We start from the raw sequence: 27938 nt of genomic DNA, 5'->3' as shown, positions 1-27938 counted from the left end.
TATAGATTATGTAAGTATTAACATAACTTAAAAAATGGAGAGACTTACAGAAAAATAGGAAGATGTTATTTTAATTAAGCAAAAACAGAGTTATAATCACTCTTTCTAAAAATAAAATTAGACTCTTTATCAATCCTTAACATCTGCATTTAATATTTTCTTCTAAACAAAAATACAGATGCGATTATGTAGCAAATTACAGTCTTTGACAACGTATAGTATTTACCTTCTCTTACACTTACTTTAATTCTAATTTGGTCATTAATACTTGACTCATTACTGCAACGTGTAACTTGTAGTAAAAGTGCCACAATTGAACTATAAACATGACATTGCCATCTTAAAACTGCTTTGCTATAAACTGTAGAGAATATACAGAGTTACAAAGTCATTGTGTTTTTATCAAAATATACAAAGCCCCCCCAAACCTAACACAAGCTATCAATATTTTTCTTAAGAACTATACAGTTATATAAAATATTTGTAAAATTATCTTTATATTTATAAATATTCTACCTTATTTGCTTTGGTCTATAATTATCATACAAGTCCACTTAGAAGTTATCTTTGTGTACTTTCTTTGAAACATCATCATACTTTCCTGTGTTTATTCTTCTATTATCCTTATTTAAATGTAACCAAAGCTGCCATGAAACCAAAATTTCTCAAGGGGTTCACAGCATTCACCGATGATGGAATAAATAAGTGGACTGTATTATTACTTCAATCAATACTGTATACTCATTTCAACTGGTAGTTTTATTGTACCCAAGCTATAGTTTCCTTTAAAATATTCAAGACGACAAAGTAAGTAAACAAACTGTGTACTATATTTGCACGTACAATGAATTTAAGGTTCACTAACCTTCGTCCTGACTTAATTATTTATCACTTCATGGAGATGAACCTACATGACTAATTGGAAACGCAGATACAGTACAACAGAGCCCTATCTCATAAACTGCAACTTGTACACATACACCCTCTTTGACTTTTTTAAAATCTCATAATCTCAGTTACACATTTTCAAAAAATAATATTAATTGTAATGTTTTGGTGGTGTCTTTCAGAAGCCTATTCTGACAATTCTGAGCAAACTGTGAAGCCGTAGGGCTCACTGCAACCCTCTGGTGTGGCAGGATGAGGGAGGCAGAAAGGCCAACGCTTCTTCCTCCAGCAGCCCCTTCCAGGCACCTCTGTGCCATGGGCCGGCTGTGCTGGTCCAAGGGACACTGTAACGAAGCTTGCCTGGGTGAGATGCTGGCATGGTGAGGGGGATCACTCCGGAGGGATATACAAAGGTCAGATGCTGTTATTTAAGGCATGGGGATGACAGGGAACCCCACAAACTGGACCTATCCCTGTTAATACATAGGGACTGCCTCAGGGATATACATACATACATATATATATATATATGGAAGCAAGAATCTGAGTATTTACCTACTCCTCCCAAAATGAAAATATTTATGGGGAGTTGCTCTGTCGTTTGTTGTCCAGGCATTATTCCAGGATGAGGAAGAAGACTCTGTCTAAAACTCCTCCTCTTCTGCTGAGAACAATGGTATTTCTAAAAGACAGAAGTTGCAGACGCACCAGGAGGTGGACGTCTATATACAGCATTTCTTTAAGCAAGGCTGTTTCACAAGAAGAGTTTTCTTTAGACAAATGCACCTGAACAGCTCCGCCAGGCCATTGACATTGGGATTTATGCAGTTTGGAAGACTGGCTGTTGTGAGTTCCACTGAATCTTTATTAAATGTCTCAGAGATATCATAAATCTGGAATACTTTCCACACAAGCACTCAGACTTAACGGTTATTATGGTAACTACAAAACTGAATATGGAAAAGAAAAGAGGTTTAAACTCCTGAATATGTTTTGTAAATGTTGAGTTACAGAAAAGCACGCCAGAACTCAACTGTACTTCAGCATACCCAAGTTCATGAAACATTTCTCACTTTCACTTTAGAATACACTACATTACAATTATTTTGTTTATAAACACATTACTTTTTGTTAAAAAATGCAATATATGGTTTCTGCAGCAAAAATTCCTTCTACATAGTACACTGTGAACCTACGTATTTATTTTGCCTAGAATGATTCTGACTCAAAAACAGCACTGTACAATAGTTCAGTGACTAGTTTCCTGTAATGCTAAGTAGAAGGGTTTGGGTTGGTCTTTTTTTTTTTTCCTTTTTTCTTTCTCTCTCTCTATATATGTTAGAAGTCTGTTGTGGCAAAAGTATTTTGGGTCTTTCACATTAAGTTTGTATTATTGCAAACGCTAGTTTTTCTCTTCTGTGTTATTTTTACTTCTTTTGCATATATTGATACATTTAGATGAAGAAATTTGATCTTAGTAAATTATTCTAATTTGAGCGGAGAGGCTTTCCCCATTCAATGCATCTATATTTTGTCCAATATATAGTTTTGGATTTTTCTTTGCTTTTGCACAACTGTCACTCAGAGGATAACTTCTGGAGCTACATTTTGTGTATTTTTGACTTCACCTCCTTCTGAGCCAAGGAAATGTGGATTTTCCAAAAGTTTAGTGCTTTCATTGCAAAACTGTTCTTTTCTGTCTTGTGGACCTGGACTTTTGAAGAGATGTTTCTTCTGGTGCATTCCCAGAGCAGCTGCTGTCTTGCAAATTTTGGGGCACTGAAAGCAAGCGTATCCTTTTCCATTATGCTCACGTACATGTCTTTGCTCATGGTTCCTTTTGGTAGAAAGATACAAGAAGCTCTGAAAGCAGAACTGACAGTGGTAGCGTTTTTCTCCAGTATGAATCCTTTCATGTATTTTGAGTGTTTCATTTAAAGTGAATGCCTTATTACAGTATTGGCAGACAAAGTCTTTGACCCCCAGGTGAATACGTTCGTGTTTCTGTAGATTTCCAGGAACTGAGAAACACTTACCACAGGTTTTGCAAGTGTAGGGCTTTTCCCCAGTGTGACACCTCATATGCATTTTTAAAGTGGATGGACTTTGAAATTGTTTTTGGCATAATTCACAAATGTAAGGCTTTGAAGTAGCTACATGCCAATGTACGTGTTCTTGAATTTCTGCAGTGGAAGATTGATCCCTTTCACAGAGCTCACAATGAAGATTAGGCATTTCTGTGTTCTCTTCTTGACTGATTGCCTTCTCCTCAGGAGCATTCCTGAGCGCATACTCTCGACTGCATGTGTTGTGGCTCTCCATAATGGTGTTCTTGCTTCCGTGCTTTTTCCTCCACTTGGTCTTTTTCATTTTTCTTAGCTGTTTGGATTTCTTTTTTGGTTTGTAATTATAATAGGGTCTCCAAGGTTTATCACTGGAGTCCTGGTCACTTATGTCATCACACATTTCTGTCAGCTCCAGGCTTTCTGAGCTGTATAGCCTAGATGGGCTTCTTTCTTTTATCTCCATTTCTGATTCCTCAATTAGATTGTCCTGTTTGGACTCGTGTTTAGATTTTCGTCCCCTTTTACAAAACAGCTTAGACCCTAATATATGTCTTTTTACAATAGCCTCATTACCAATTTTTACTGTTATTTGACAGAGAGGTGCAACGTTGCTGTCAGTAGATGTTCCAGGTAAGGCAGGCTTTGCAATGTACGTTTCAGTTTTACTTGATTCTTGGACAGTATTTGTTGTTTTGCTAGATGAACCTCCAGATCCTGTGACGTGCTGCGTATCCTCAGTTGCTTCTCCTCTGTTGTACAGGAGTGGTTTTTTTTTCTCCTTAATAGGTTTTGATTTTGTAATGCACTTCCCATAATTATCTGACCCATATTTAGAATCATCGCTTACAGACTGAGTAGGTAGATTATTTGAAGATTCTGTCTTATTGTTTTCTACAGAAGTGACTGTTTTACTGTGCATTATTACTGATGAAACTCTGCTACTGTGCATTATAACAGAGGGTGCAGAACTGCTGTAACTGATGACAGAGGCTGAATTTTCATTCACATTGGTTAAAGACACAACTGAGGAATCACACTCCTGAGAACCAGAGTCATTTGCAGCAGTGGAAACTCTTTTTTCAGCTGTGAAAAAGTCCCTTTGCAGGTCAGAATTTAATATACCTACTCCCCAAGAGGAAGAATTCTGAGTTTTCGTGGAAGATGCTGTATCATTACATGAAGATGTATCCAAGGCCAGAGTTCTGTTGCTTGCTATTATATTACTTTGAAAATTCAGTGGTGGTAGCTCAGAGCTAAGGGAACTCGGAATGAAACAGTTAGTAGAAGCAGTTTCATTAACCTGGCTACTTGTTTGAATGTTTTCATATGAAGAATTTCGGTAGGACTTATAAGGTAGTCGCCTGCACTTCATAGGTAAAAGTCGATAAAGTTTGTATGGGTACATACTTGGTTTTAAGCCTCCGTTGGCTGTCTTTTTGTTTACTGAGAGACGATGGTCAATTGCATGGAAAGACTTCTGATGATTTTTTAGGATATAGTAAGTCATAAAAGTCTCCAGACAGAAAATGCACTGATACCGTCTTTCTCCAGTGTGCCAGATCTCATGTCTGGTGCGATACTCAGCTAATGCAAATACTTTATTGCAGTAGTGACAAGGATACGTTCTTCTCCATGAATGCACATTTGCATGTCTTCGAAGACTAGACAATGTTACATAACTACGCTTGCAAACGATGCAAGTGTATAATATCTGCCCATCAACGACTTTAACCAAATGATCCGTTTCTGGTAAAGTGCAGTTTGCATTAGAATAATCAGTGATGCTGTTTTCAGACAACAGAGGTGGCTCTGTGTTTGCATATGAACTTCCATTCCTTCCGTCTGTAGCGGTATAGTTATCTGCAAAGTTTTGTTCGTTTCCATTGTGAACCGATAAGGTACTTGATCTCATGCAGACTTGTTCATGACTTTCTAGTATATTTAGATTTGCAAATTGTTTGCTGCAGTATTTGCATATGAAGGTTTCCTGATGCTCTGAATGGAGCTGAAGATGAGTACTGAGTAATGCCCTGTCACTGAATGATTTTGCACAACAGTTACAATTGTAAACAGGTGGAACAGTTGCCACGGATCCAGAGACATTAGCAGAATTGTTTTCCTCTTCTCTGGATAAAGGAATATCTCCTGCTTTATTTTGAGGTTTTGGAAAGGAAGCAATTGTCTGATCAGTAACTGCTTCATGTTGCGCTTCTGTAGTGGTTACTGTAGAGGCCGGTACTTTTGCTACAGCCAAACCAGCACCTTGGGGCTTAAAGGCTGTCTTAGGAGCACTACATGCTTGTTTTCCCGCCTTAATGAGTGGCGTGGCTTGGAGATTTTCATAGTGGTCTTCACCCACCTTGTATGAAGGGCTGCTGTCCTGTTCAGGAAAAGGTGTTCCTTGAAAATTATCTCCCCCAGAAGAAACTGCGTAGGAGTGTTCGGCCAGTGTACTGGCTGGCTCAGCATCTTTGCAAACATCGCTTCTGTCGAGGCTGATGTTGGGAGCTGGTATTGTCTCAGATACCTTTTTAAAGTTTGCCCTCAAATCAAGTGGAGAAAACAAACTGTTTTCTGTTTCAAAAATCGAGAATGCATTTGTAATTCGTGGTCCATTCGTCACAGCGGAGTCTTCATGTCTCTTTTCATGTTTTTCCTCTTTGACAGGCCCCTTTTCATTAACACAGTATGCATAGGGGCAGGGGGAACTTGAAAAATTAACATCTGTAAGATCTTCTAGAAATGATATTCCCAATTTTTTCCCTGCAGCTGCAAGGTCCGTTACAGTCTCCTGCCTCTTAACAACTACTGTGGAACTGTAGATGTAATTCAGTATTTCTGTAAATACTTCAGCTTTGAGATCATCTAACTCCAGTACATGACCTGAAATACAGATAGTACGACTCCAAAAAATGTTTTTAAAGTAAAGGCTTGAAGCTGCCAGTACATTACTATGGGCTTTAAATTTTGTATCTTCCACAATTATGGTGACATCACATAAAATACCCCGAATGCGCTGTTCATTTAAAATGGAAAGTACAGTGTCACTGTGGAAGTCATCCTTGAAATCCTTTGAATGGGACATGACTGTCATCTACAAGAAAAAAAAAAAGAAGGTAATTACATTTAGAAGGCATTTTTCATCCATTTCAGTTACAGATCAAGTTTATAGTTCTGTATTTATTTTTATATATATATATTTATTTAATTTATTAACTTTTAAATTTTAAGAATGAATAAAATTTTGTCATAGCATTTCAGGCTGAAGTCATCTTAGGTTCACTGGTGCCAACAATACTGAAGGTAACCTAAGTACAGACCAAAGATGCAGGAACACCAGTAGCTCCTCAGCAGGAGGCAAAAGATCTCTGTGGTCTGTCACCCATCCCGCGCCTTTCACTGGGGAACACAGCCACAAACCTTCTGCTGTGCCAGTGGGTGCATCTGCTCAGGTTCACACCGCATGACTCACTGAACCCTTGAGGTAATTCCCCCAGCATGCAGTTGAGGTATTTGCTAGACATTATGGGGAAGGCTGAATTGTTGTGGTTCTGTGGATACTGAAGACTTTGTTTTCTGAGGCTGTTTGTCAGACAATGACTTTACAGCACAACTGCATTTGATCCCCTTATTAAGCTAATATTTAAATCAGGGATCAGAGATCCCACACAATAAAGTTTCAGCTACAGGATAATGCTTTATAAAAAAACGAATGCACAAGAAACACAATTTTGTAAACAATACCAGAGTAAGTAGAACACTATTTAGGTAAACATAATATTATTTTTTAAATAGTGATTAAATTTTATTAGATAAATAGTTTGCACAATTTAAAATGACTGAAAATTTATAAGTAACTGAATTTATAAATTCAGTGAGTAAAACAAATAGAGAGCAACAGAACATTTTTTCTTCAGTTATAGTTTAGATTTATAGTGTTCACACTTTATAATTTGATAGTGTGTGTGTTCCTAATTTCTACCAAATAATAAGATTTAATTACAATAGTAAATACCATCAAATAACTGCCAATTTATAATGAGGTTTAATGCTGACAAAAAATGTTTAGATTATTCAGGCTGTTACTGTATGAATATACTGGTTTATTTAATTGAGATAAAAGATTAAAAATGTGAATGAAAAACCACACTGAAAAAAATGGATGAATTTGATAGTATACATATGGAGAAAATCTCTGACTTAAGCAGATTATTTTTTTGTTTTGTTCAAATTTAGATCTGTACCATAGAATGAGGTTTGTTCTATTTTTCCATCTCCGAGTAGTGTTTCTAACTACTTGTTATGGTTTGAGGAACCCACAACAATTTATTGTCATGTAGACAATTATCCTCTCACCCAACGACCCCTTCCCACCCAGGAAGGGGAACCAGGAAAAAACAAGGAAACCCGAGGGTTAAGATATAAACATTTAATAGAATAAGACTAGACAATTAACATTAGTAATACTAAAGAACCAATATTGATCCTGAGACCAATATAAAATATACAAGGATTACAGACAGCCCATTCTATCAGCAGGAAGCTGTACACTCCCAGCTGTGGACAGCAAATGTGGGACAGTGCGAGCGCTGCGGCTTCGGGAGGAAGAGGAGGGCTCAGGGGTCTGGCACCAGGGCAAGAAGTTCTCGGGATCACAGCCATCAAGGAAGAAAGAGAACTTCTCAGCAAACTTTCTGATTTATATTGAATGTGACATTCATGGTATGAAAGAATCCTGTTGGCCAGCTTGGGTCAAGTGCCCGGGTCTCGTTCCTCCTCATCCCTGCACCTGTCTAGCTTGAAAACACTGAGACCTTGGAGCCCACATACCATAGCTGGCTCTAAAGTAAATATTTTCACAAATTCAAACACTGGTGTCTTCTAGAAGTGCAGTTTTCCCAAGCACTAGAAGAGAAATTAGTCCTGTGTTGCTCGAAGCAGGACACAGGGAGAAGCCCTAACTCCTACCTGACCATTCCCAGGCATTTCTGTGATTTATAGCCCATCAATATCCCTTGTGTCTTTGCTGTCACATGGCACTCCAGCCCCTGCCTCCACAGGGATGGCAGACCGAAGGACCTCACTAGCACACCGTCCCACAAACACTTGATGTGCTACCCCCAGGCTTGTCTCTAGCGAGCGTGGTTTCATCCCTTTCCCCCTTCAAATCTAGTTTAAAGCTTTTTCAATGAGCCCTGCCAACTCCTGTGCAAATCTTTTTCTCCCCTTTGAGACCGGTGTATCACGTCTGTCGCCCACAGGCCTGGTGTCATGTAAACCGATCCATGATCAAAAAACCCAAAGTCCTGCCGGTGACAGCAGGCTCAGAGCCAGGTATTGATCTTCCTGTTTCTTCCCTCAGTATACCCTGAAACTGGAGGGACAGAGGAAAACACTACTTGTACTCCTGATCCCTTAACCAGTCGTTCCAAGGCCCTGCAGTCTCTTTTGATTGCCCTCGGATTTCTTGTTGCAACTTCATTGCTGCCTACCTGAAAATGGATAATAATCCGAGGGCCGTAGCAGGGTGGGAAGTTTTCTCGCCTCTACCTGGGCACATGTCCCACAGGTGTGACTTCTAATACAGTCTAATGGCTGAGAATTTTCAATGCACAGAATTCATAAAAATAAAAATTGTGATTCACAAAAAATACCTCTGATGCTTGGATATGCCATGGATGTCAAGAAACGAATTTATCAGTATAACTGCGATAGAAATATAGATGTATATTATTTTGATTATCTGGTCACTCACAGCAGCTGTAAATCCAGATGCATTGTTTCATGCCTTTAAATCTTAAAATTAAGAGTTTATCATGTGTTTATCACACTTGCTTGGCTTAAAATGAGAAATATTTCTTCATTTGGAATAATAACCTGAAATTCACAGTAGTTAGGTATGGTTATCTGCTTTGGCTCAGTATCTGAAAACCCATATATAATTGCAGATAGCTTCTAGTCTATCAAGTCTTCTACAGAAAGAATACTGACAAGAACACTTCTCTTCAAGCAAGCAGCCACCATCCCATAATTGATTCTTTTTTCTCATTGACAATGTCTGAGATTACATCTGACTTGCTCATGTGATGTGGTATTAGAAACCAACTGTCAGACATCAAAAACATTTCACAACAGGAGCCATTGATAGAGTTATTTTCTGAGTATAGGAAATAAATGATGTCAACGCTACCTCCCAGTGAACTGCCCCATAGGAACTCGCCTGTGTTTTTTCTGTTTCTTTATTGGAGACAGCTGGTTTTAGTTCAAAGACACATCATCTGACATACTGTTTGCTGAAAATATCAGACTGCTACTTCTGTACTAAGAGGCTTTTATAAGCAAGATCTACAAACCCAAGTGGTTTTAGACCCAAGTCTTATTATTCAACCAGTTATTTCAAAATTGATTCTCCTAAGGAGAAAAGTGAGCATTTTCAGTTTCTACTTGCCTGTACACAGATTGTCATATTTTGTAGTCTTGGATATTTTCATACGCTCAGTAAAACACCAAACTAGACTCCTTGTGTAAAGATAGCAGAAACTATCATTTGCTATTTGGACATTTAATATTTTTGCTGTGGGCTAAACCATCTGCTATGTATCTCATTGCATAGTTACACAGAAAAATTCCAGAGCTAATTGATTTTCAGAGACAACACTTTTTGCTCCTCTGTCTCAACCTATGCATTCCCCAAATAGCCCATTTATTCACGTGTGCAATGATCCTCTACTGCCTGGCTTGTTTCTTGCATTTGTGAAAAATGTGTCTGAAATGCTATAAAATCAGAATGCTCTACCTAGCATACACATAAATGGAATATTTTAGGAATATTTTACATTCCATTTGCAGTTCACACTGCAAAAGGAAAACCTGCTCTTCAGTTTCCAAGGGAGCTCTACTGAGACCAAGATACACAGAGATCAACCTTTTCATACGTATTATTATTATTGTTAAATATTTTTGATTAAAACACTGGAAAGTTCATTTGGAATGTTACTATTCTTCTGTATGATTTTTATTACAGAATTATGGAATAAATTCTAGTATTATTTATAAACGTTGCCCAAAACATATGTAAATACCATTTGATCTATTAAAGGTCAATAAAACTCTTCAGCCTACTAAGCCATCCTTTTTTTGACACAAATATGCGTGTTATTTTGATACTTTTTACTCTCAATCCAGACATAAGTAATTTCTTCAGAATCTGAACAGTACCTTTGTACTGTAACTTCATAGTCTTTGGTGCACCTATAGATAACTTTAGCTTCTGAACAGCAGAATTTTTTGATTGGGAGTTACCTTACTATTTGTAGATTTTCTGCAAAAACAGTAACAAACTTAACCTGTCATTAAAAGGTGTTGAATCACTTTGAGAACTAAGATTTAAATATTCATCTGAAACTTAAGTGTAATGGTCAGCAGGTTGATTAAAGGATAATGTTACCGTTCCTGACATCAACAGAATACCACTCCAGGACAATAGTCTTAAGTGAAAATAAGTAATATCAGAAATTAATGGAAAGATCAGACTGATGCATCCAAACCACTTATGCCTCAAAGATGACGTTGCTAATTAAAAATATCAGAGTATCCAGTTCTACATGGACATTGCAGAGGGAAGAAGCTACTGTTAATTTTTATATTAATATCACTTTGAAGTAAACAAAGAGAAGAAGTTTTACCGGCTGATGAATACCAAATATAACAAATATAGTTGTTTTTACTACCAAAGAGACTGTTGCAATCTAGGAATATTGTTTTTAATTTTTGCTAAACTTTTGAAATCCACTGCCAGGCAAGTATAGCCCGTTATGTATGAGAAGAGATTCTTTTATTCCACTTCAGTTGCCTAAATTTGAAAGACAAGCTAGTGGTATCAACGAAAAAAACCAACAACCCACATTAGAGCCAGCTGCTAGTACCCAGGCAAAATAAAAAACATCTGGATACTTGATAAATTGTAGCAACAGTTCTCCCTCTGTTTTCTTATTCCATGCATTTCTACTGGGATTTTAAAGATGCTAATATTTTCTGGTACTTACCAACATGACACTATGCAAACATGTTCACTCCATAATTTTCTTATGTTCAGTTTCATTCCACTCTATTAACATACTTTGAAGGCTATCTCTGTTCTGTTTCCGGCCTGTTTCCCCAATTGAGAAGGAACATTCATCTGTGTCTAACTCTCTAAAGGGCACTATTTTGTCCTAAGAGCAGAAATAGGGCTAGGCATCATGAACCAACAAAACAACAAACAAAAACAAGTACATGCACCCCACATCCCCCCCAGCTATACTATTTTGACCCTTGCCCACCCGGAAACCCACTGTCTAGCCACTACTTTTGTGATGGTGGCTCAGGTTTTTTTTTATGGAATCGCTTCACCAGCCCCATCTGGGCACTATGACTACGCAAGGCTGCACTGACGAGGTTCCCTCACTCTTCTTACAACCTCAGGCACACAGGGAAGTTTTAATCATGTCTAATTATGTTTAATAGCTTGCAGTGGCATGCAGCTTAGTGCTCCAGTCTACATGGCTACGTGTTATTTCTACAAGTACAGGTATTTTTTTTTCTCTTTTAGACTCTCACTGCTTGCATCCTTCCCTATTAATATAGAATACCTGCATTTTCTATAACAAATAGAAATATAGCCTCATAAGCATTATAGACTTTAAATCATTTTTTTCAGCCTTGCACTGTTTCCTCCTAACTTTTAATTCAGACAGCTGGGGGGGTGGAATTTAGCACAAGAATATTACGTTAGTATTAGCAGATCTCTGAAGCCACCATATTAACCATTCCTTCGGAGCTGTAATTCTTTCCTATTATTAGCATCCCTAACTCGTTCTCTCACTTCCTACTTTACACTTTCTACGATCGTTTCTCATGGAATACCACATGGAAAACAGCCTTTAAACCCTTCTATCAGCCCTCAGCGCAGGCTTATGCTCACTTCGAAAGTCAAGGCGAGCCCCGTCCCTCCAGCAGGGCGCTCCGTCACTGATCTGGCTCTAAAAATAATTAAAAAAAAAAACCAAACAAAAAACGCATCTCCCGCTGCACGTCCGGTTCTTCCCGACGTCCGAAGGTTTCGCCCCTCTGCCCAAGCTGTTAATTACCGGCGCGGCCCCCGGGCCGGGCCCGCTCGGCTCCCTCGCAGCCTCCGCCCGCACGGTGGAGCTGGGGGCTCGCCGGGCGCCCCGTCCCCTCAGAGCAGCGGGGTGGGGAGCACAGGCCTTTGCAGCCACATTCTGAACGCGGGCCGCTACCGCGGGGCTCGAATGCGACTGTCTCTAATCCTGTCACGAAATACATAAAATATAAGCTCCTGGTTTCGGCACGTTAACGTCAGTATATTTCCCCGTCGCAAAACGCGGCCTCCGAGAGGCGAGGCGTTTGGCGAGCAAGCAGCTCGAAGGCGCTCCCCGCTCACGGGCGGCCACGGCGCTCCGGACGACATTAAACCTCCCGCCGAGGAGGCAACACGTATTAACCTGCAGTGCGATTTTCCCCCGGGAGTCCCAGAAACGCTCGAATGTCGGATAACTCACTGGTTTTGAGCTACCTGGCGGTCAAGCCCCCGCCTGGGGGGTTTCCTCCGGCGGCGGCGGCTCAGCGGGCGGCTGCGCGGGTTGAGGGGACAGGTGCCATCTTCCCGGCGGCGCGCGGCCCGCCCGCCCCGCCGCAGCGCGCAGCCGGCGGCCCGCGGGGGCAGCCGCCATTTTGCTGCGATCGTGCCCGGGAAGCGGGGTCGGCCGCGGCCTGTGGGACGGGGGTGGGCCCGGCGGGCCCGCACCCCTCCGCCGTCGCCGCGCGGTTTGCCGTGGGCTTATCTTGCACCAAATGCCTTGTGCTTAATTAACACGGCCCGCTGGGGTATTTCGCGTATCAGCCAGGTTGTTTACGTGCCAGGACTGTAAATTTGGAAAGACGAGGAAATGCAGCGCTCCCCGTATCCAGCCCCTTGCTGCGTGTCCATCGGTGCAGTTTTGTCCACGCCATTTCGAATGCCTCTCAAACCTAACAAAGCATTGCCTTACTCTCCCTCAAAGCCTTTCTCATATGAAGAAAGAGAAAGCGTTTATGGAGATCCAGATTTCTGCCCATAACTTCTGCGACTGCCTGCTAAAAAGGAGAGATTAAATATCTCCTTCAAAAAATAATATCTGAAATAAATTACATTTGGTTACTGAAGTATAGTCACCTTATTTTCCTTATCTGATTTTAGTAATAATTTTTTTTAAGCATATGTAGAAACTCATCCAGTATCATGAGGATGTTTATTTTAAGCAGGAGTCTCACTCTCTAATTTTGGTTACTTCAGGTTATTTACTGCCTCAGGACTCAAGTGCAACAATACTATTAGTGCTTCATAAGCACTAACAAACGCTTACCTAGATAAGGAAGGAAGTAGCCTGACTTCATTTAGCCAGATGCTCCAATATATTCGGCACAGTCTTCCTATATATTCTCTCTGCCTCTCACTTCAAACAGTCAGTAAAACCTGTTTTCCCAGTACTTGGGACTGTGAAGCTCGGAGAAAAACTGGGCTTTGAGACAGGTGGAAAACAGCGTTAGAAAAATGGACAATTTGCTTTTGTCTTAAAGCTTGCTCGAAAATATTGATTTTGCCCAAGGCTAATCTGTGTTTATTTTTACAAGCTATTGTGTATGAGGTCTTATTGGACAGTTACTTTGTTTTCAAATCTTAAGCCTATGCATTAGAGGCACTGAATAGTAGGAACTGATTCATTTTAGACAAAAAAAATAAATCCAGAAGCATGAACTATTTAAACATTGTCACCCTCGATGGGCCTGGAAGTTAGAATTTTGCTAGACCCCCTTCATGATAAACGCTGCTTATCATCTGATGAAACTATTTAATATCAGCTTAAGGTATACAATCTATTATAAGGAGGGGAGGTCTTTTTTGCAGCATTCTGTCTTGGAACTATCATGTGCTTTGCTCGTTGTTTAAAAGCTGTGGAAAAAAAAATTCTTCTTGTCAGGAAATTCTCATCATTTCAGTGACCGATCAATACATCCCTCTTCTTTCACCATTTTACGCAATCCACATTAAAAGATCATTTTAGAAATACTAAACATTACTAAACATCTCTGTGGAGAGCTTAATTACTGCTTCTGGAACACTGGAATTCTTATAAATAAGATCACCTACTAAAGCAATGAGTATCTTTTTAGTTTAGGACTCTCTGCTACCAAAAAATGGTTTCTTTCATCTCATGACAAACTGAGCTGTTCTTACCAGTAGCTGTTTACCAACAGCTACGGGAGGTGGAACAAATGGCTGAAGAACACAGCAATATTGATTGCGAAAGCAAAGTGCATCCCAAAGTTTTCACAACCTTCTTTTTTATTCCAACCTACATAACTGAGAACCAAAGTTTCATACTCATATGTCAGTTACTTTTAATCTTTAACTTTTTCTATTGCTTATTTACTATTGTTTCTTTATTATTGTTGTAGGTGCGTATATACATATTAATGTCTTAATGAAGATTGCTGACACAAGTGCCTTAAGAAGTATTTGTGACAAATGTGTTGTCAGTAACAATACAATAATATGGATTAAATTAAACCTGTTGTAATCCTTTAAAAGAAAGAAATGCAGTACTGAACAACAATAAACACAAGCATCTTTTTCGATTACATGAAACAAATTTAAGGAAGATTAGGTTATAAATTCCCTCTAAATCTTAATTAAAATTGATTATTTTAAATTGTTTTGAAAATCAGATGCATAACCATCATTTTTATAGCAGATACCCCCAACTTAGAGATGTTAATTTATTTGTACTTGACTATTTGATGCTCCATCAGTCTTAAGATCTATAGACAACGTAACAGATTTGGAGAAAATGGATTCATTTTTTCTTTCTCTCTTTTTTGTTTGTTTAATTGATAGGGTGTTTTCTTAAGGCAACTTCAGCTCATCAACTAAAAAAAGAATCACCTTTTCTGTGACTAATACTGTAATAGAAGGTACTAATTTCCATATATATATAATTTGAGCTATTTGGAATTCACAGTCCCATCAGCTCCTTGTGCAATAAAAATATTCTTCAGAGTAAGGAATTCTTTCTAAGGCCATCTTGGCTGCACCCAAGATTTTACTTTCTCATTATAACGTTTCAGGTATAATCAATTGCATGTAAAGAAAATGGAGGAACTGGTGCTGGAGTCAAACCTATGTGAATGGACTACATTGATATTTGTGAGAAGTTGGACAAGATTTATCTGCATTTGCAGTCCTGATTTCAGGGTGTAAGCCACAATACAACTTAGGTACTTCAAAAATAGCAATCTTGCTAGTGTACGTGTACCAATTCCCATTAAACATATAAATGACTGCTCCTAACATTGCACAAATATTATGTTCTTTTTAAATAGAAGTCCAAGTAGTTTAGCAGTGGATTACTTCTTACATGGTAAAATTGCAAGGTATAGAGAAAATTGTCAGCAAACATTTACTTCTTTAAAATGTATAAGAAAGGTTCCAAGTTTTTTTTGTTTTGGGTTTGGGTTTTTTTTCCCTTGTTCCAAGTTTACTGAAGTGGTGGTGTTTGGATGCTTTGCTGAAGTCTGATAATCTCACTTCTGCAACTCATGGCACGTGGTATTCTTTCCTTAAGAGTATTTCAGACTGCCTAGGAAAAAAATGTTCCAATGTTCCTCTCTAGCCAAGCAGTTTCAGTTCTTAAACAGCAACAGGAAACAACATATATAGCATTACCAACTCTTGCAAATTCCTCACGAGTGACAGGATTTTGGCCAGGGCTTGGCGCATTTCCTTCTCAGTACCTAGAGCAGGCCAGCATATCCATGAAAAAAAATGCTTGGATGGACATTCTTCTTCATTGCTCTCACTGCTGAGGTCAAAGCAGCCAGTGGTGCTGCCGAGGAGAGCACAGCTCCTCTTCACCCCTCAGGCAGACCAACACTTCACTCAGAAATGGGGCACAAGATGGGGCCAGCAGCCCAAAGTGGCTTCACTCCCCTTTCTGTACCATGAGCAGGGGAAAGGGTTCCTTTGCGTAACCCTTTGCCTCTCCTCAAGCATCAAGGGGAGGGAGAGGAAGGGAGAAGAACCACAGTTATGGAGACCTGCAGCAGCTGCCTGCTCCTCCAAGTCCAGTTGAGAGGAGAGCAGCCTGGCAGAACGCATTTGGCTCTCAAGCTCTGTGAGCTGGGCATGTGCACCAAAGAAAGTCTTTCTCCAAGGTATGTTGCCTTCTTACAATTTAGGCACGGCCTAATCTGACTTCCATTAACACCAAACAGAACACATACAAGCAATTTTTAAAGGTATAACTATACCTTTGTCTCTCCACCAGTCTAAAAAAGAAAATGAAGCAACAGCAATAGCTGACATAAATCCAAATTCTTCTTTTGCAGAAAATATAAAAGCTTGTGTTGTACTGCTACTAGGAATCAGCTGACTTTACATCTTGCTATCTCTGAACAATCTCAGTATTATTTTCCATTTAAGTCTTTCATTTTTTTATGTGCTGCTGACAAGCCACTTTCTAGCCTCCTACACTTATGGGACACATCACAGTCCTTAGCTAGCGTAGATCAATTGCAATCATGAAGCTATGTTTACAGACAGAGTGACAACAACAGACATTTTTCTGTTGTTGACTGTTGTCAAATGTAGTAATTTATATATTTGAATAGCTTTAAGCAAAAGTAGCAAATCAAACGTTTAATTTTTGTTCATTTTGGACAATTACTGTGTGGTATTGTGTTGCCCATTCAGTTATCAGGAAGGCAAAATAAAAGTCCTGAACCCAGCCTCTCATTTTCCAATCTTCAGAAGAAACATCCTTTGACTACCTGAACCCACATCCCCAAGAGCAGCAGCCAAGCTGCATGCTCAGGGGCCACTCTTACTTGCAGTGAGGTGTGCTGGGGGCCAGGCCAGTGCAGCCGTTCTTGCCCTTTACTACAGCTGATGTAGGAAATGATGCTAGACTGAAAATAGAGCTAAATCACTTCCCCTGGAAACAGGTTGGTCTGCTAGATGGCGGGACACAGCCGTTTTGAAAGCTAGAATTGGTCTTCAAGTTGTTAACTGACCACCAGTGATCTCCAGTATTCCTTAAAGCATTGCAAAATATTTTTATGGTTTTGCTGTTACATTGGTAAAGTTTAGCATGACAAAAACAATGCCCAAGTGATAGCTGTTCCTCTGAATCATCTTTAGTGTGTCCATTTATTATGACAACTTATTTGGCACACAATAGCTTTGTCTGTATGCTCATAAATAGTCTTATCCTCCATTTTGTGCTGATCTAAATGGCCCAGCCCAAGCCCTACTCCTCCTCTTCCATCCTGCTGCACATTCCAACCTAAAAGCTGCAGCAGGGCCTCTGCCTGGGCGATGGAGAAGGACTGTAGCAAAAGCAGGTGGCAGGTGGCAGCAAGGAGAAATTTTGACGGCTCCAGCTCTGGTTCATGCTGCATCCTCTGCCACCCATGTGAATTGCCCCAGACACAAACCCTGGCCTGACGGTGAGCTCAGATGGGGGGCAACGACTAATAAAAAGAAAAAAAGCGGTTGACTTGCACCTCCTTAATAATTTCCCAAACTCTTATTTGCTCAAAAGCCTTAAGAGTGTTGTAGCACATGGTGGTATATAACAACACTGTTTACGGTTCAGGATCGTGAAAAGATTCATGTGTTCAAACTATGTGGAATTAATACTAGATTCTGGTACACTTGACTGTGGAGAGTTACGGAAATGTTTAACATTGTCAGGATAATTTGCTAAATCTCATTGTTATGTATGAAGCCTTCTCTCTTATTGTACACTCCAAAAAAGTCAATGGGAATCTTTTCATTGATTTCAAGGGGGTTTTAATTAGGCTACTGGTCACATAAACAACTTCTCAGATTACACAAACGGAATATAAACTCAGGATGCGCAGGTTCCCATTATTTCCGTCTTTTTAATGATTAGCATTTTAGACTTATTTCTTAAAGATATATTATCTTGGGATAACATAGTTAACCCGAAGGGTTTTATGCAATTTTCATTTTATATACAGATTAATACTTTAAGAAGAAAGGCCAAAAATAACCTGGACATAAACTTGCTGAAGTCAGTAAACAAATTTGTCGAAACTGATTTTAGATATCTGAGCTTCTTTTAAATCCAAAAATATAAACCAAAACAGTACTATACAAAGACTTGCATAGAAAGTGTGAGTACTGCCTAAATACTGCATCCAAATCTTGTTCTGAAAGTCCATGAAAAACTGTCATTTTGACTTCTTCTACAGCTTTTTCTCCCCCACCACCATTTTCTGTTGTTGACTGTTAGAAGGCAACACTTGGTCATGTTTCTTTGCTTGAATACATTGGATAGAATGAGAGCACTACAAGCGACATCAGTTTCGTTTTTATTTAGTGGCTTTAGTTTGTCACTGTGTGAAACAGTATAATCATACTTGCTTCTGAATGCTGGTATAAGACTGAAATTTAGAATGCCTGAGCATTTCCAAAAGACACCGTAAATCTTCATTTCCGTACATATTTTGTTGTATTAAAGCAGTGCAATAAGTATTCAGAATCTTGGAGAAAGGTTTCAATTTGCAGACCAAGCCTACCATGACAGTTTTGTCCAGTTACTGCAAGTCCAATTTAAAGCGTAATGAAAAAAAATATCACAAGAGAAATTTCCGTTGAAAACATGAGGTTTTTAGGTTAAAACCTTTGACTATTAAGAATCCACATTGGGCCATGCCCAGAAATCTTTTTATATGGTGATTTTCAAGATGCATGCATTATTGTGAGCACATGGTATGTAAATGCATTGGGCTGCTTAACAAGCATTCACTGACACACATCTGCAGCTTTGCTAATGTACCTTTTATTCGTATGTGGTTGCCAAGGAAACAGGTTATGGCCCAGTATTCTACCTAAAATATACTGAGCAAGTGTTCTATGATAATTCACTTGAAATAGGTACCAGTTAGATTTTGTAGCCCGTGCTTCTGTAAGTCCAGGTAACCCGAATTTATCTAATTTTAATGTTTCGCTGATTAGTTTAAATCACCAATGCCATCTTATTGTCTTTGAAAATCCATTGCCATTTTGTACATCATACAACATTGCATATTAAAAGTAAAACTTAAATACAGAAAACATTTTGAGATATTCTAGGAATTGAAGAGGCTTTGTGTTGTTTTTTTGGGGTTTTTTTTGCGTTTGTTTTTTTTTTTTTAAATTTGGTTCCTTATTTTACGTTCTGCGTGGCAGCCCTAATTAATTATTTCTACATAGAGATATCCCAGCATTAGTGACTATGATGCAACAAACCATTTCCTACAGAAATTTGTGCAAGTACTGCTGCTGAAATCAATGAAACTACTCCCTTTCTACAATGCCAATTATAGTCTATGATACAAAGAACCAAGTTCAAAATTAATGAATTTATCAAGTTTTCACTGATTCTTTCATTCATTACATATATATCTCAAATCTAAAGCACAGATGCCAGACATACTTATTTTAACCAATACGATTATTTCACGTGCACAGTAAGAAGGAAAATACTAATATTTGAAAAAGCTATGCAAAATGTGAAACTCTTATTTTTAAACATCCCGATTATTTACCACAATAATATACTTGAACTTACAAAGTGCACTTTGCAAATCACGATTCAAGAGGGTTTTTTACTACCCCTGACTATCGTCATATATGAAGGTAGAGATTAGATGAACTATATACAGCCTAACCAAACCAACAAAATTAGAAAAGGGCATTGGGACTAAGAGAGTTCCTCTACCCTTATTGTATGGCACAGATTTGTAATGAACACTAGTGACTGGGATCCGGAGTCAACATTCTGGCAAGCTCAGGAGGTTTGCTTGCCCGCCAATATGTTCGGCTTGTACAGATCATTGGAGGCTATAACAACCTGTTTCAAAGATCTGTTCTGCCTGATTTTGTTTGTCCAGCCTCTACGGCAATAAAAATCCAGCGAGAGCAGGAAAAATCTAACAATATTGACATGGAAGAGAGCAATGCGATACCATAGCGAGACCAACTCTTACATGATAATAAAAAAAGGTAGAACTTTAACTGAAAAAAAAAAATATCGTGTAATGCACTGGTTTTAAAGTGTTAGATACTTTAGCACAATTTCTATGTGAGTTTTAAAAAGATTTCAGCTTTCTATAATCACTCCATAAACTTACCCACCTAAAATCACGTTGTTCTTCTCTTAGAGTCTTTTAAAAGTGGTATCGACAGGTATTTTCGGCAAAACCATCTCAGTAATTTTGGGAACTCTGTGGCTACTGTGTATCAGCCTGCAAATGGGAAAATCCAAATTTAATCATTAAATTATTAGACAAGTACTAATTTACAGATACATTGTGTAATTCATTGGAATTTTTCCTGGAGTGCTATAGGACTCCAAATCTACATCTGGGAGGCTTACAACACACCAGCAATAAAACAGTACCATTAACCAAGCTATTGTGAATACTGCTTCTGTCTCCATTCTTTTATTATGGTTTAACCTGTGTAGTGCAAACTGGACATAATGCTTCATAATATGTTCTAGACAGGCATGTATGGACGTTTTCAAGTCTAACATAATTTTTCATTGGGGTCACTGGAAAAATTAGACTAAAAATAATCCTTAGCTCCACTTCCCTTCTCCCATCTCAACTATATCCAAATTATTCCTCACAGATTTACCTAGTAAGACATCAAATAATGGAGGGTTCACAGCTTCCTCAGTTAGTCTGGTCGCGAGTTTCACAAGGTAAAGTCAGTGGAAAACAATTGTATTTTAAGATTAGCTTCACCTTTTGCCAGTTTAGAAAACAAATCATGGTACAAGAAGAAACAAGCATCATTACCAGTCAGTTCCCTTGACGCCACATAAACTGCTGAAATCAATTACAAGTTATCTTTTATCGTAAAAGCCTCCATGGTTGGGGTTTTTTTGCAGTCTTTCCAAAGGCCTTTGCTTTCTCCTCTTTCTATTCTGACACTTTTCTTTTGGTCTCTTTTGTCACAGATATCACCACAGTATCTGTGATAATGACATTTCTAGGCAACTCTTGTTCTCTGGAATACACTTTCTGTATCTCTCTACTTAAATAATTATCCATCATTTTCAAACATCCTGATTATATGTTATAATGTATCACACATCCTAATAAGCTTATCAAGTAATACTGTAAAAATTATTCAGAACAGGGCTTTGTTTCAAAGATACTAAACAAAATTAGATTGTTCCATAGAGCAACTGCAAAATCTTACGGATAAGGCCTTATGACTCAGCTGATAGGCATTTATATAGCAGCAATTAAGAATACATAGATCCATCTCCCATTTGCAAATATACCATATACTTTTATAAATAACATTACACAGGAAATACAGGATCCATTACTTTGGCTTTAAAAGGCAAGAAGGTGAGCTCATTTTTTTTGTTGGTTTAGCTGAGTACGTTTTTAACGTATGTTGATTTCAATAAGTATTCTGTAGCTCACATCTGCCGTAACAAAGGCCAGAATGAAAGCAAATTGCATTAAGCCATTATTATTACTTCAAATACCAGTAAAGTCATATTCGCAAATGACTGTGAAATATTACGGTGAATGGGAAGCTTCAGCATCACATTTGGATGATTACAGCAGTAAAAGATCTTATCAAAGCTAGAGAATTCCCAATTTCGATAATACTAGAATTCAAATGTAATATTATACATAATAAAGCCCTTTTAAAACATAATAAGGCAATTCACATGATAAAGTACAACAGACAGTAGATGCCCCAAAAGGGTTAATTGGTACCTGTTCACTACTATGAGAGTCTGTCTAATAGTCTGACAAATATTATCTGAACATGGATAGTTTCACAGTGAGAGACCTGCAGTTTCAAATCAAAATGAAGTTTAGAGGCAGAAGTAACCTTCATCAGAAAGGTCACTGAAAAGCAAGCAGAATAGTGTCTGAGTGAATGATGTTTAGTTTGATTTCATTTTTACTCATGTGTTGTATGGATTTTCTGTTGGGCACAAATGGAATTTGCATGGATAAAAGAACACATCTAAATTATAAAAGGAAGGACTCAGTATCAACAATTAGCCTTCTATGATAAAACTGAAAAAAAAAAAAAAAAAAAGGCCTGACCCCCCCCAACAATAACATTTGCCGGCTGTGCTGGAGGTGTGAAAAACTGCACCTGCTCCTGTGTGCCCCGGTTAGCTCCTTTGGCCAAAGAGAATAAAACGGATGAAGTTTACACAAGATTTCTTATGGCACCTTTGGCTATAAGATTTGACACTGCATTAGCTAGATATAACTACCATTAAAATACATACAGCAACCCACGTATAATAGTCAAACTGGAAGCAGCTTGCTAATTGCTAGACTCCTCCTTAATAAATAAATCAGTTTCTTTAGCTAGAAGAAATTACTGTTCACAGGCTGCCAATGAGTTTTTCCAGACTCATGAAAGCACTTGAGTTCAGTCATATTAATTACAAGAGGACTTGCACCCCCGAACAAAAGAGCAAATTTGCAAATGGATTTAAAACAACCATAGCGAAGCATGCTCATGTAACGGAGCTAGCCTTTCTTTAAATGCCTTGAGAGGGTATGTTTGAACACAAAGACTAATAAAAACAGTTTATCGCTAAGTGCCCCATCTTTTCTAAAGATAAATACCAGCGGCAATAAATAGATTGCTTCTACATAGCGTTTGCTCAGCAACTTCCTTTAAAAATAACCACACAAGAAATAAAGAAAGAAATGCAGTTTTGATAACTGTATGTAATGGCGCACTCCATGTTAACATTTCAGACAGGAAAATAATCAGCAGAAGCAAGCTACTGGAGATAAATCAAATTACAAAAAAATGCAAACTTTAATATGTCACTTGAGAGATTCTGTTTATTACGTTTTCAGTTCTGCTTCTTTAGGTGGAACAGGGGAATATTGCACTGCGTCAAACTAATCTCGTAATTATGAATCAAATAGTTTTATTATTATTAAGCATCGGCCTGTCAAGATAGATGACAAGTCATATTCCTGAACAGTTATACTCTGTTTATTTGGAACGCACTGAACTGCTACATTTAGGAATAAATGAGCATTAGTTTGATATTACTGACACTGTCAAGGCTATTATTGATAATGTCTGTGCTTCTAAATACGTTCTCTGCATTAATTTTCAGTGCTGGGTCCTCATCCACGCAAAATATACTTAGTCATTTTAAAGTCAAGGACATGAAGGGAAAATGGCTACCGTGCTGCAAAAGTCTCATTGCAGTAGTGAGAATTTCTCAAGTCACGTACAAAGGAGATTCACAAGGAGATACACTACGTTATAAGCTCAGTGGAGACATTTAGTAACATCCGATTCTGTATAAGCAGTTACCTGTGGTACACGTAAGATTTGACTTTACTGATACTGTTAAAAATATTAGCTAAAAATAGAAATAAGGAATTATAATACTTAAATTTTGCAAGATCTATAAGGTCTGAAAATTACCGCAGACCACAAGTGAGCTTATTCTATAAAGGCTTGTTTAAGATCCGACAGAAGTTTTTTTCCAGTATGTTTAAACACAGTTCTTTACCTGAACTTCAGAATTGGTCCACTATTTAAAGAAAGGTTTATTAGCATTACTGTGGCTGAATACAGCAAGGGTGAAAGAAGGTTTAAACATACTTCTGATTCTCTACATTTCTCAGCTGCTAAATATTTCAGTGATACTTTTATACTTGTAATAATGAAACTATCACTTTATACACACGCAGTACAAACCTTGACCTACATGCAAGACTAGGCTAAATTAAAAAAAGAACCCGGGGTACGTTTCTGGAAACAACCAATGCAAAACAGGAATAAAGCAGGTTTTTTGTTGTGTACAGCTTTATAAACATGGCATCGTTTAAGAAATGATAGCCGCGTGGAAACATAAAATGAGATCAGATTCTCGTTTAGAACTGAAAGGAAACAACTGCAGAATTTCCATTTGCATTGTGATATTGCTATTAAAGAGAATAACATCTTTCTACGTCTCTACTATTGCACCTTTTAAAAGGATTTGGTTGCCAAGGAAACTGGTTCTGGCCCAGTATTAATCTGAAACAAACACATTACAAAAGTTGGTATAAGTAATACAATACTCATAATTCTTTTTATTCTTAAGGCTCAAATTCAGGTTTTTATACCTAAGGATGTTAAGTTTTTGTTTCATAACCTTGTTTGTGTGGAGTAAAACACATTTCAGTGAACTGATACTCAGTTTAAGCTGACAGGGCCATCTATATCAATCTCTCTCTTTAAAGTCCTTCTACCTTAAAATAAAAAGAAATACTGCAGGTTTAGGTTTGTAGCCAATATTGAAAATATAAGCATTAAAGCATATTAATCTTTATTAAAGATTTCGCACAAAACACAAAACCGCTTACGACAGAATTTAAATATTTTTCATTTTTCTTACCTACCTCAATTTTTATTTTTGCATTTTAACTACAAGCTTAGTAATGCTTATAGTCAGCTTTAAAATGTGATTGAATCAATAGGGTTTTCAAAAATTCTTTTGTTGCATAAGCGTTGCCACGCCCTTAGTACATATGATTATTTTAACAGACATGATTGCTCTACTTTCACAATAGATCTTTTAAAAACAGATAAGAACAATTGTCATGCCAATATGTGAAGCCAACAATTTAATATTAGGTTGTTTTCATTAACAGTTTAATACACTTTTTAACTGAAAGCTACATTCCAAAGCCCATTTCATGTTCTTGCAACACTGACCAAGAAATCAGTAAAACATGCAAATCTCAACCTACCTGCGTGTACCACTTAGTGCAGTGTTAGCATGGCAATGCACCCAGCCATTTTTAAGTAAAGCAATGGAGATAAGTTCTGTTCTTGGTCTTCTTGGTGATTTTTTAGAAGCAGTTGTCAAAAATCAGATGGGAAGCAGCTTGAATAGACCGTGATCAGGAGAACCGAGTTTATCAACAGGGAAAGCAGGAGTGGGAAAAAAAAATGTCCTCATTCAAGGTTTTCCGAAACTGCAACACAAGGTTGTTTTTTTTTTTTTTCTCCTCCTCAGAGAGTTCAAAGCTTGAAGCTGACCACTGCAAAGGCCACTTGTCACATTTACTGAAAATCAGCCTATTGATATCACAGCTGAAAATATAAACTCGACAACCAAAGCCCATTGCACAACGTGGACTGCGTAAGAGTTAAAAATAGATTCGACGTGCCTCCTACCTGCATAATAAATATGTAAGTTTCAAGTGCTTTAATTCGATATTCACATTAATTAACAATACAATATACATTATTTAAACTACAGTAAACACAAGAAGAAAAAGGGTGACACCATCTGGAAGCACAGTTTGCTTTTTTTTTTTTTCCCCCCTTTCCAAGGGCTAATAATGTAGTTTGAATGTGATGACAAGCTAACAGCTCACCACATTGCAAATGAAAAAAGAATTCTTAAGGTGATGCTGAAATATCTAAGCCTGTAATGAAGCAAACCCCGGTCTTCACTACTGCATGACATGGCACACAGACCATTTACATACTCACATTTGAGATACTAGGCACAGTATAATGAATTCAATACACAGCATGCACACAGCACAAGCAACGTTAATCCTGCCTGCCATTTTAGGCTTGCAGGAGTAAGATACATACTGCAGCACAGCTCTGGTAAGGGAGGAGGCAAGGGACAGCTCACCTTAAATGCAGTATCTGATTAATGTTGTAAGTGACATTGCGTATCGGCTACAGAGTCTTGGTTCAACTGGGTGGGAGGGAACAAAGAAAATTGTCATCAACTGGTGATGCAAGATGAGCTCCAGTCACTAACACTGTTAGCGAACTCCAAAATCTACAATACAGTAGTAGGCATTTCAAACTCTTATCAAAATCTGCCAGTGCAATGGCTGAGTCCGCCTGCCGAGGAAAACAAAACAATCTTCTTGCTTATTGAAGAAACGCTGGATTGACTACGGTAACATCCTCTTGATGCAGAAAGATTTCATGTCGCACATATTAAATCCTGGATGCATTTGCTGTGCTTTCCTAATTTTTAAGTCTCAGAATCCAAAAATGAAATAAAAAGACAATGATAGCAAAAATAACATAACCAAAGGTCTAATGTTCATACAAATAAAACATTTCTTTTTCTTTCCTTTCTGTTTTCTCTCTTTTACAGCCCATCAAAATCCTGAGCAGTATTGACAAACCACACGAGCACAGGGTCTGACTGCATGATCAGCTGTCTGTGTCTACGCTACACCCTGTTAACCACAAGCAGTGTTAGAGCTAAATATATCTGCAATGCAGAAACGGTAGGTGCTATGTGGTATACAATTCTGCTTAATTATAAAATATTTTTCTATCCTCAGATATAACAAATAAAAGAAAATTTCGTGCTGATCTCTCTCAGGCACGCTATCTGTCAGACGTACAGAACATAAAAGCTATCCTAAGTATACTGACCTAGATAGCACTAAGAAGACTTAAGCAGCGTACAAGCATACTCACTGTCAAACCAAGGAAAACGAAACAATGATTGTCTAATCAAACTGAAAGCAACAACTCACTACCACAGTATGAATTCCAAAATGCTACGTACTGTATATGCACATCTCATGTTATTGGAAGATGCAAAGCTCCTTTGTTTTTTTTTTTTTTTTTCTCGGAGGCTTTTCTTAGCTACGGTTGCACAATGACATTCTGACATCATGGAGGTCAATGCAGATACTAAAGTGCTGTCGTCTTTAAGAAAAAAATAATTTTGAAATACTAAACCACAGCTGCAAAAATAATAATAATATTATTAAAAATCTCACATCACCTACTTAACATCTTTGTGTTACCTTCTGAGATTAATAGTATGCACATTGTTCAGCCGCATACGTTAAATTGGTATCACCCTCTGCAGAGACTGCAAGAGTAATTGTGGGAATTAGATTTTTATAAATAAGCGTTAAAAAAGGCTTATTTTCTGGAAAACTTCAAAATACAAGAAAATATTTTGCATATATAATGAAAGATATACGGGGGAAAAAAGCATTAAAAACTGATAATCTGAATTGTTTTTTAAATGCCTAATAAGCAAAACTGGGTTGTTTTTTTTTCATTGTCACCGTGTCTCCAAAGGGAGAATGAGGGAACCATGCCGCAGTTTACCATAACCTGAATTACCTTCCCAGAAGGCTAAACCACCAGGTGAGGTAAAACAAACCATAAGATCTACCTGTTCAGAGAGCAGAATCCCACACGCACTATTTCAGTGACTTCTCACAGCTTTCTATCTCTCTACCCGCAAATACCACAAGCTGATACCCAACACATGAAGAGAATTGTGAAGATTAATGTGCTAGCTCTGAAAATATTTCACTGGAAGATTTCTTAAGGTAAATATTGTTTACGATATGTATAAGTGAATATGAATGGTTTCTGGCCAACTGCTGAAATAAATAGATCCTTGTGAGGCCAGAGTTGTACAGAGAAGCGCTCTCTTTCATTCGACCTGCCAATACAGCCGAGAAAGAAAGCAGCCAAATTTTTAGCCATGTATTCTTTCTCTAGAAACCTGTGTACCCTCTGATTTTTATTTTTTTTCTAAAATAGCATCTGTTTTTAAAAGTGAAAACTAATACCAAGTATTGTGTTTAATCAGAAAATGTTACACAGCAACAACTAGACTGTTGTAAGTACGTATTCACTTCTTGTAAAAAATAAACAATCTGGTTTTGCTGTTTCCCCTCATCCTTCTTTTTTAATGATTAAATAGAAATCTATTTAATTTGGATGTTTTTTCTTTGGGAAGTTATTTGGCATTTTGTCCTCTTTCATTTTAAAGGCTGGGAATGAGATGATCCTAACAGTCAGTGCTTTAAAATATTCAGAATCCCCTTCCATAAATAGCACATCTGTCACAC

The 27938-nt window shown here is 38.0% G+C and overlaps 1 protein-coding gene across 8 annotated transcripts; it reads right to left on the bottom strand.

Annotated features, from left to right (window-relative positions):
* Window positions 1-55: 55 nt before the first annotated feature.
* ZBTB38 (zinc finger and BTB domain containing 38) lies at window positions 56-26674 on the bottom strand. Of its 8 annotated transcripts, XM_074590580.1 has the most exons (5): window positions 26627-26674; window positions 25724-25789; window positions 24822-24958; window positions 20197-20306; window positions 56-6048 (listed from the first exon to the last, which is right to left on the bottom strand). In XM_074590580.1, exon 5 carries the CDS (start codon window positions 6046-6048, stop codon window positions 2470-2472), a length of 3579 nt encoding a protein of 1192 aa, XP_074446681.1. In that variant the 5' UTR covers window positions 20197-20306; window positions 24822-24958; window positions 25724-25789; window positions 26627-26674; the 3' UTR covers window positions 56-2469. The 8 variants fall into 8 exon arrangements, with proteins under 8 accessions (XP_074446681.1, XP_074446683.1, XP_074446680.1 ...); XM_074590582.1 differs by lacking the exon at window positions 24822-24958 and having other exon boundaries at window positions 26627-26669; XM_074590579.1 differs by lacking the exon at window positions 26627-26674 and having other exon boundaries at window positions 24822-25251; window positions 25724-26330.
* Between the last annotated feature and the right edge of the window lie 1264 nt (window positions 26675-27938).

Source organism: Larus michahellis, chromosome 6, assembly GCF_964199755.1.
Source record: "Larus michahellis chromosome 6, bLarMic1.1, whole genome shotgun sequence".
Taxonomy (NCBI): domain Eukaryota; kingdom Metazoa; phylum Chordata; class Aves; order Charadriiformes; family Laridae; genus Larus; species Larus michahellis.
Note: the sequence above shows the minus strand (reverse complement) of the source record. Positions and strands in the feature narration are given on the sequence as shown.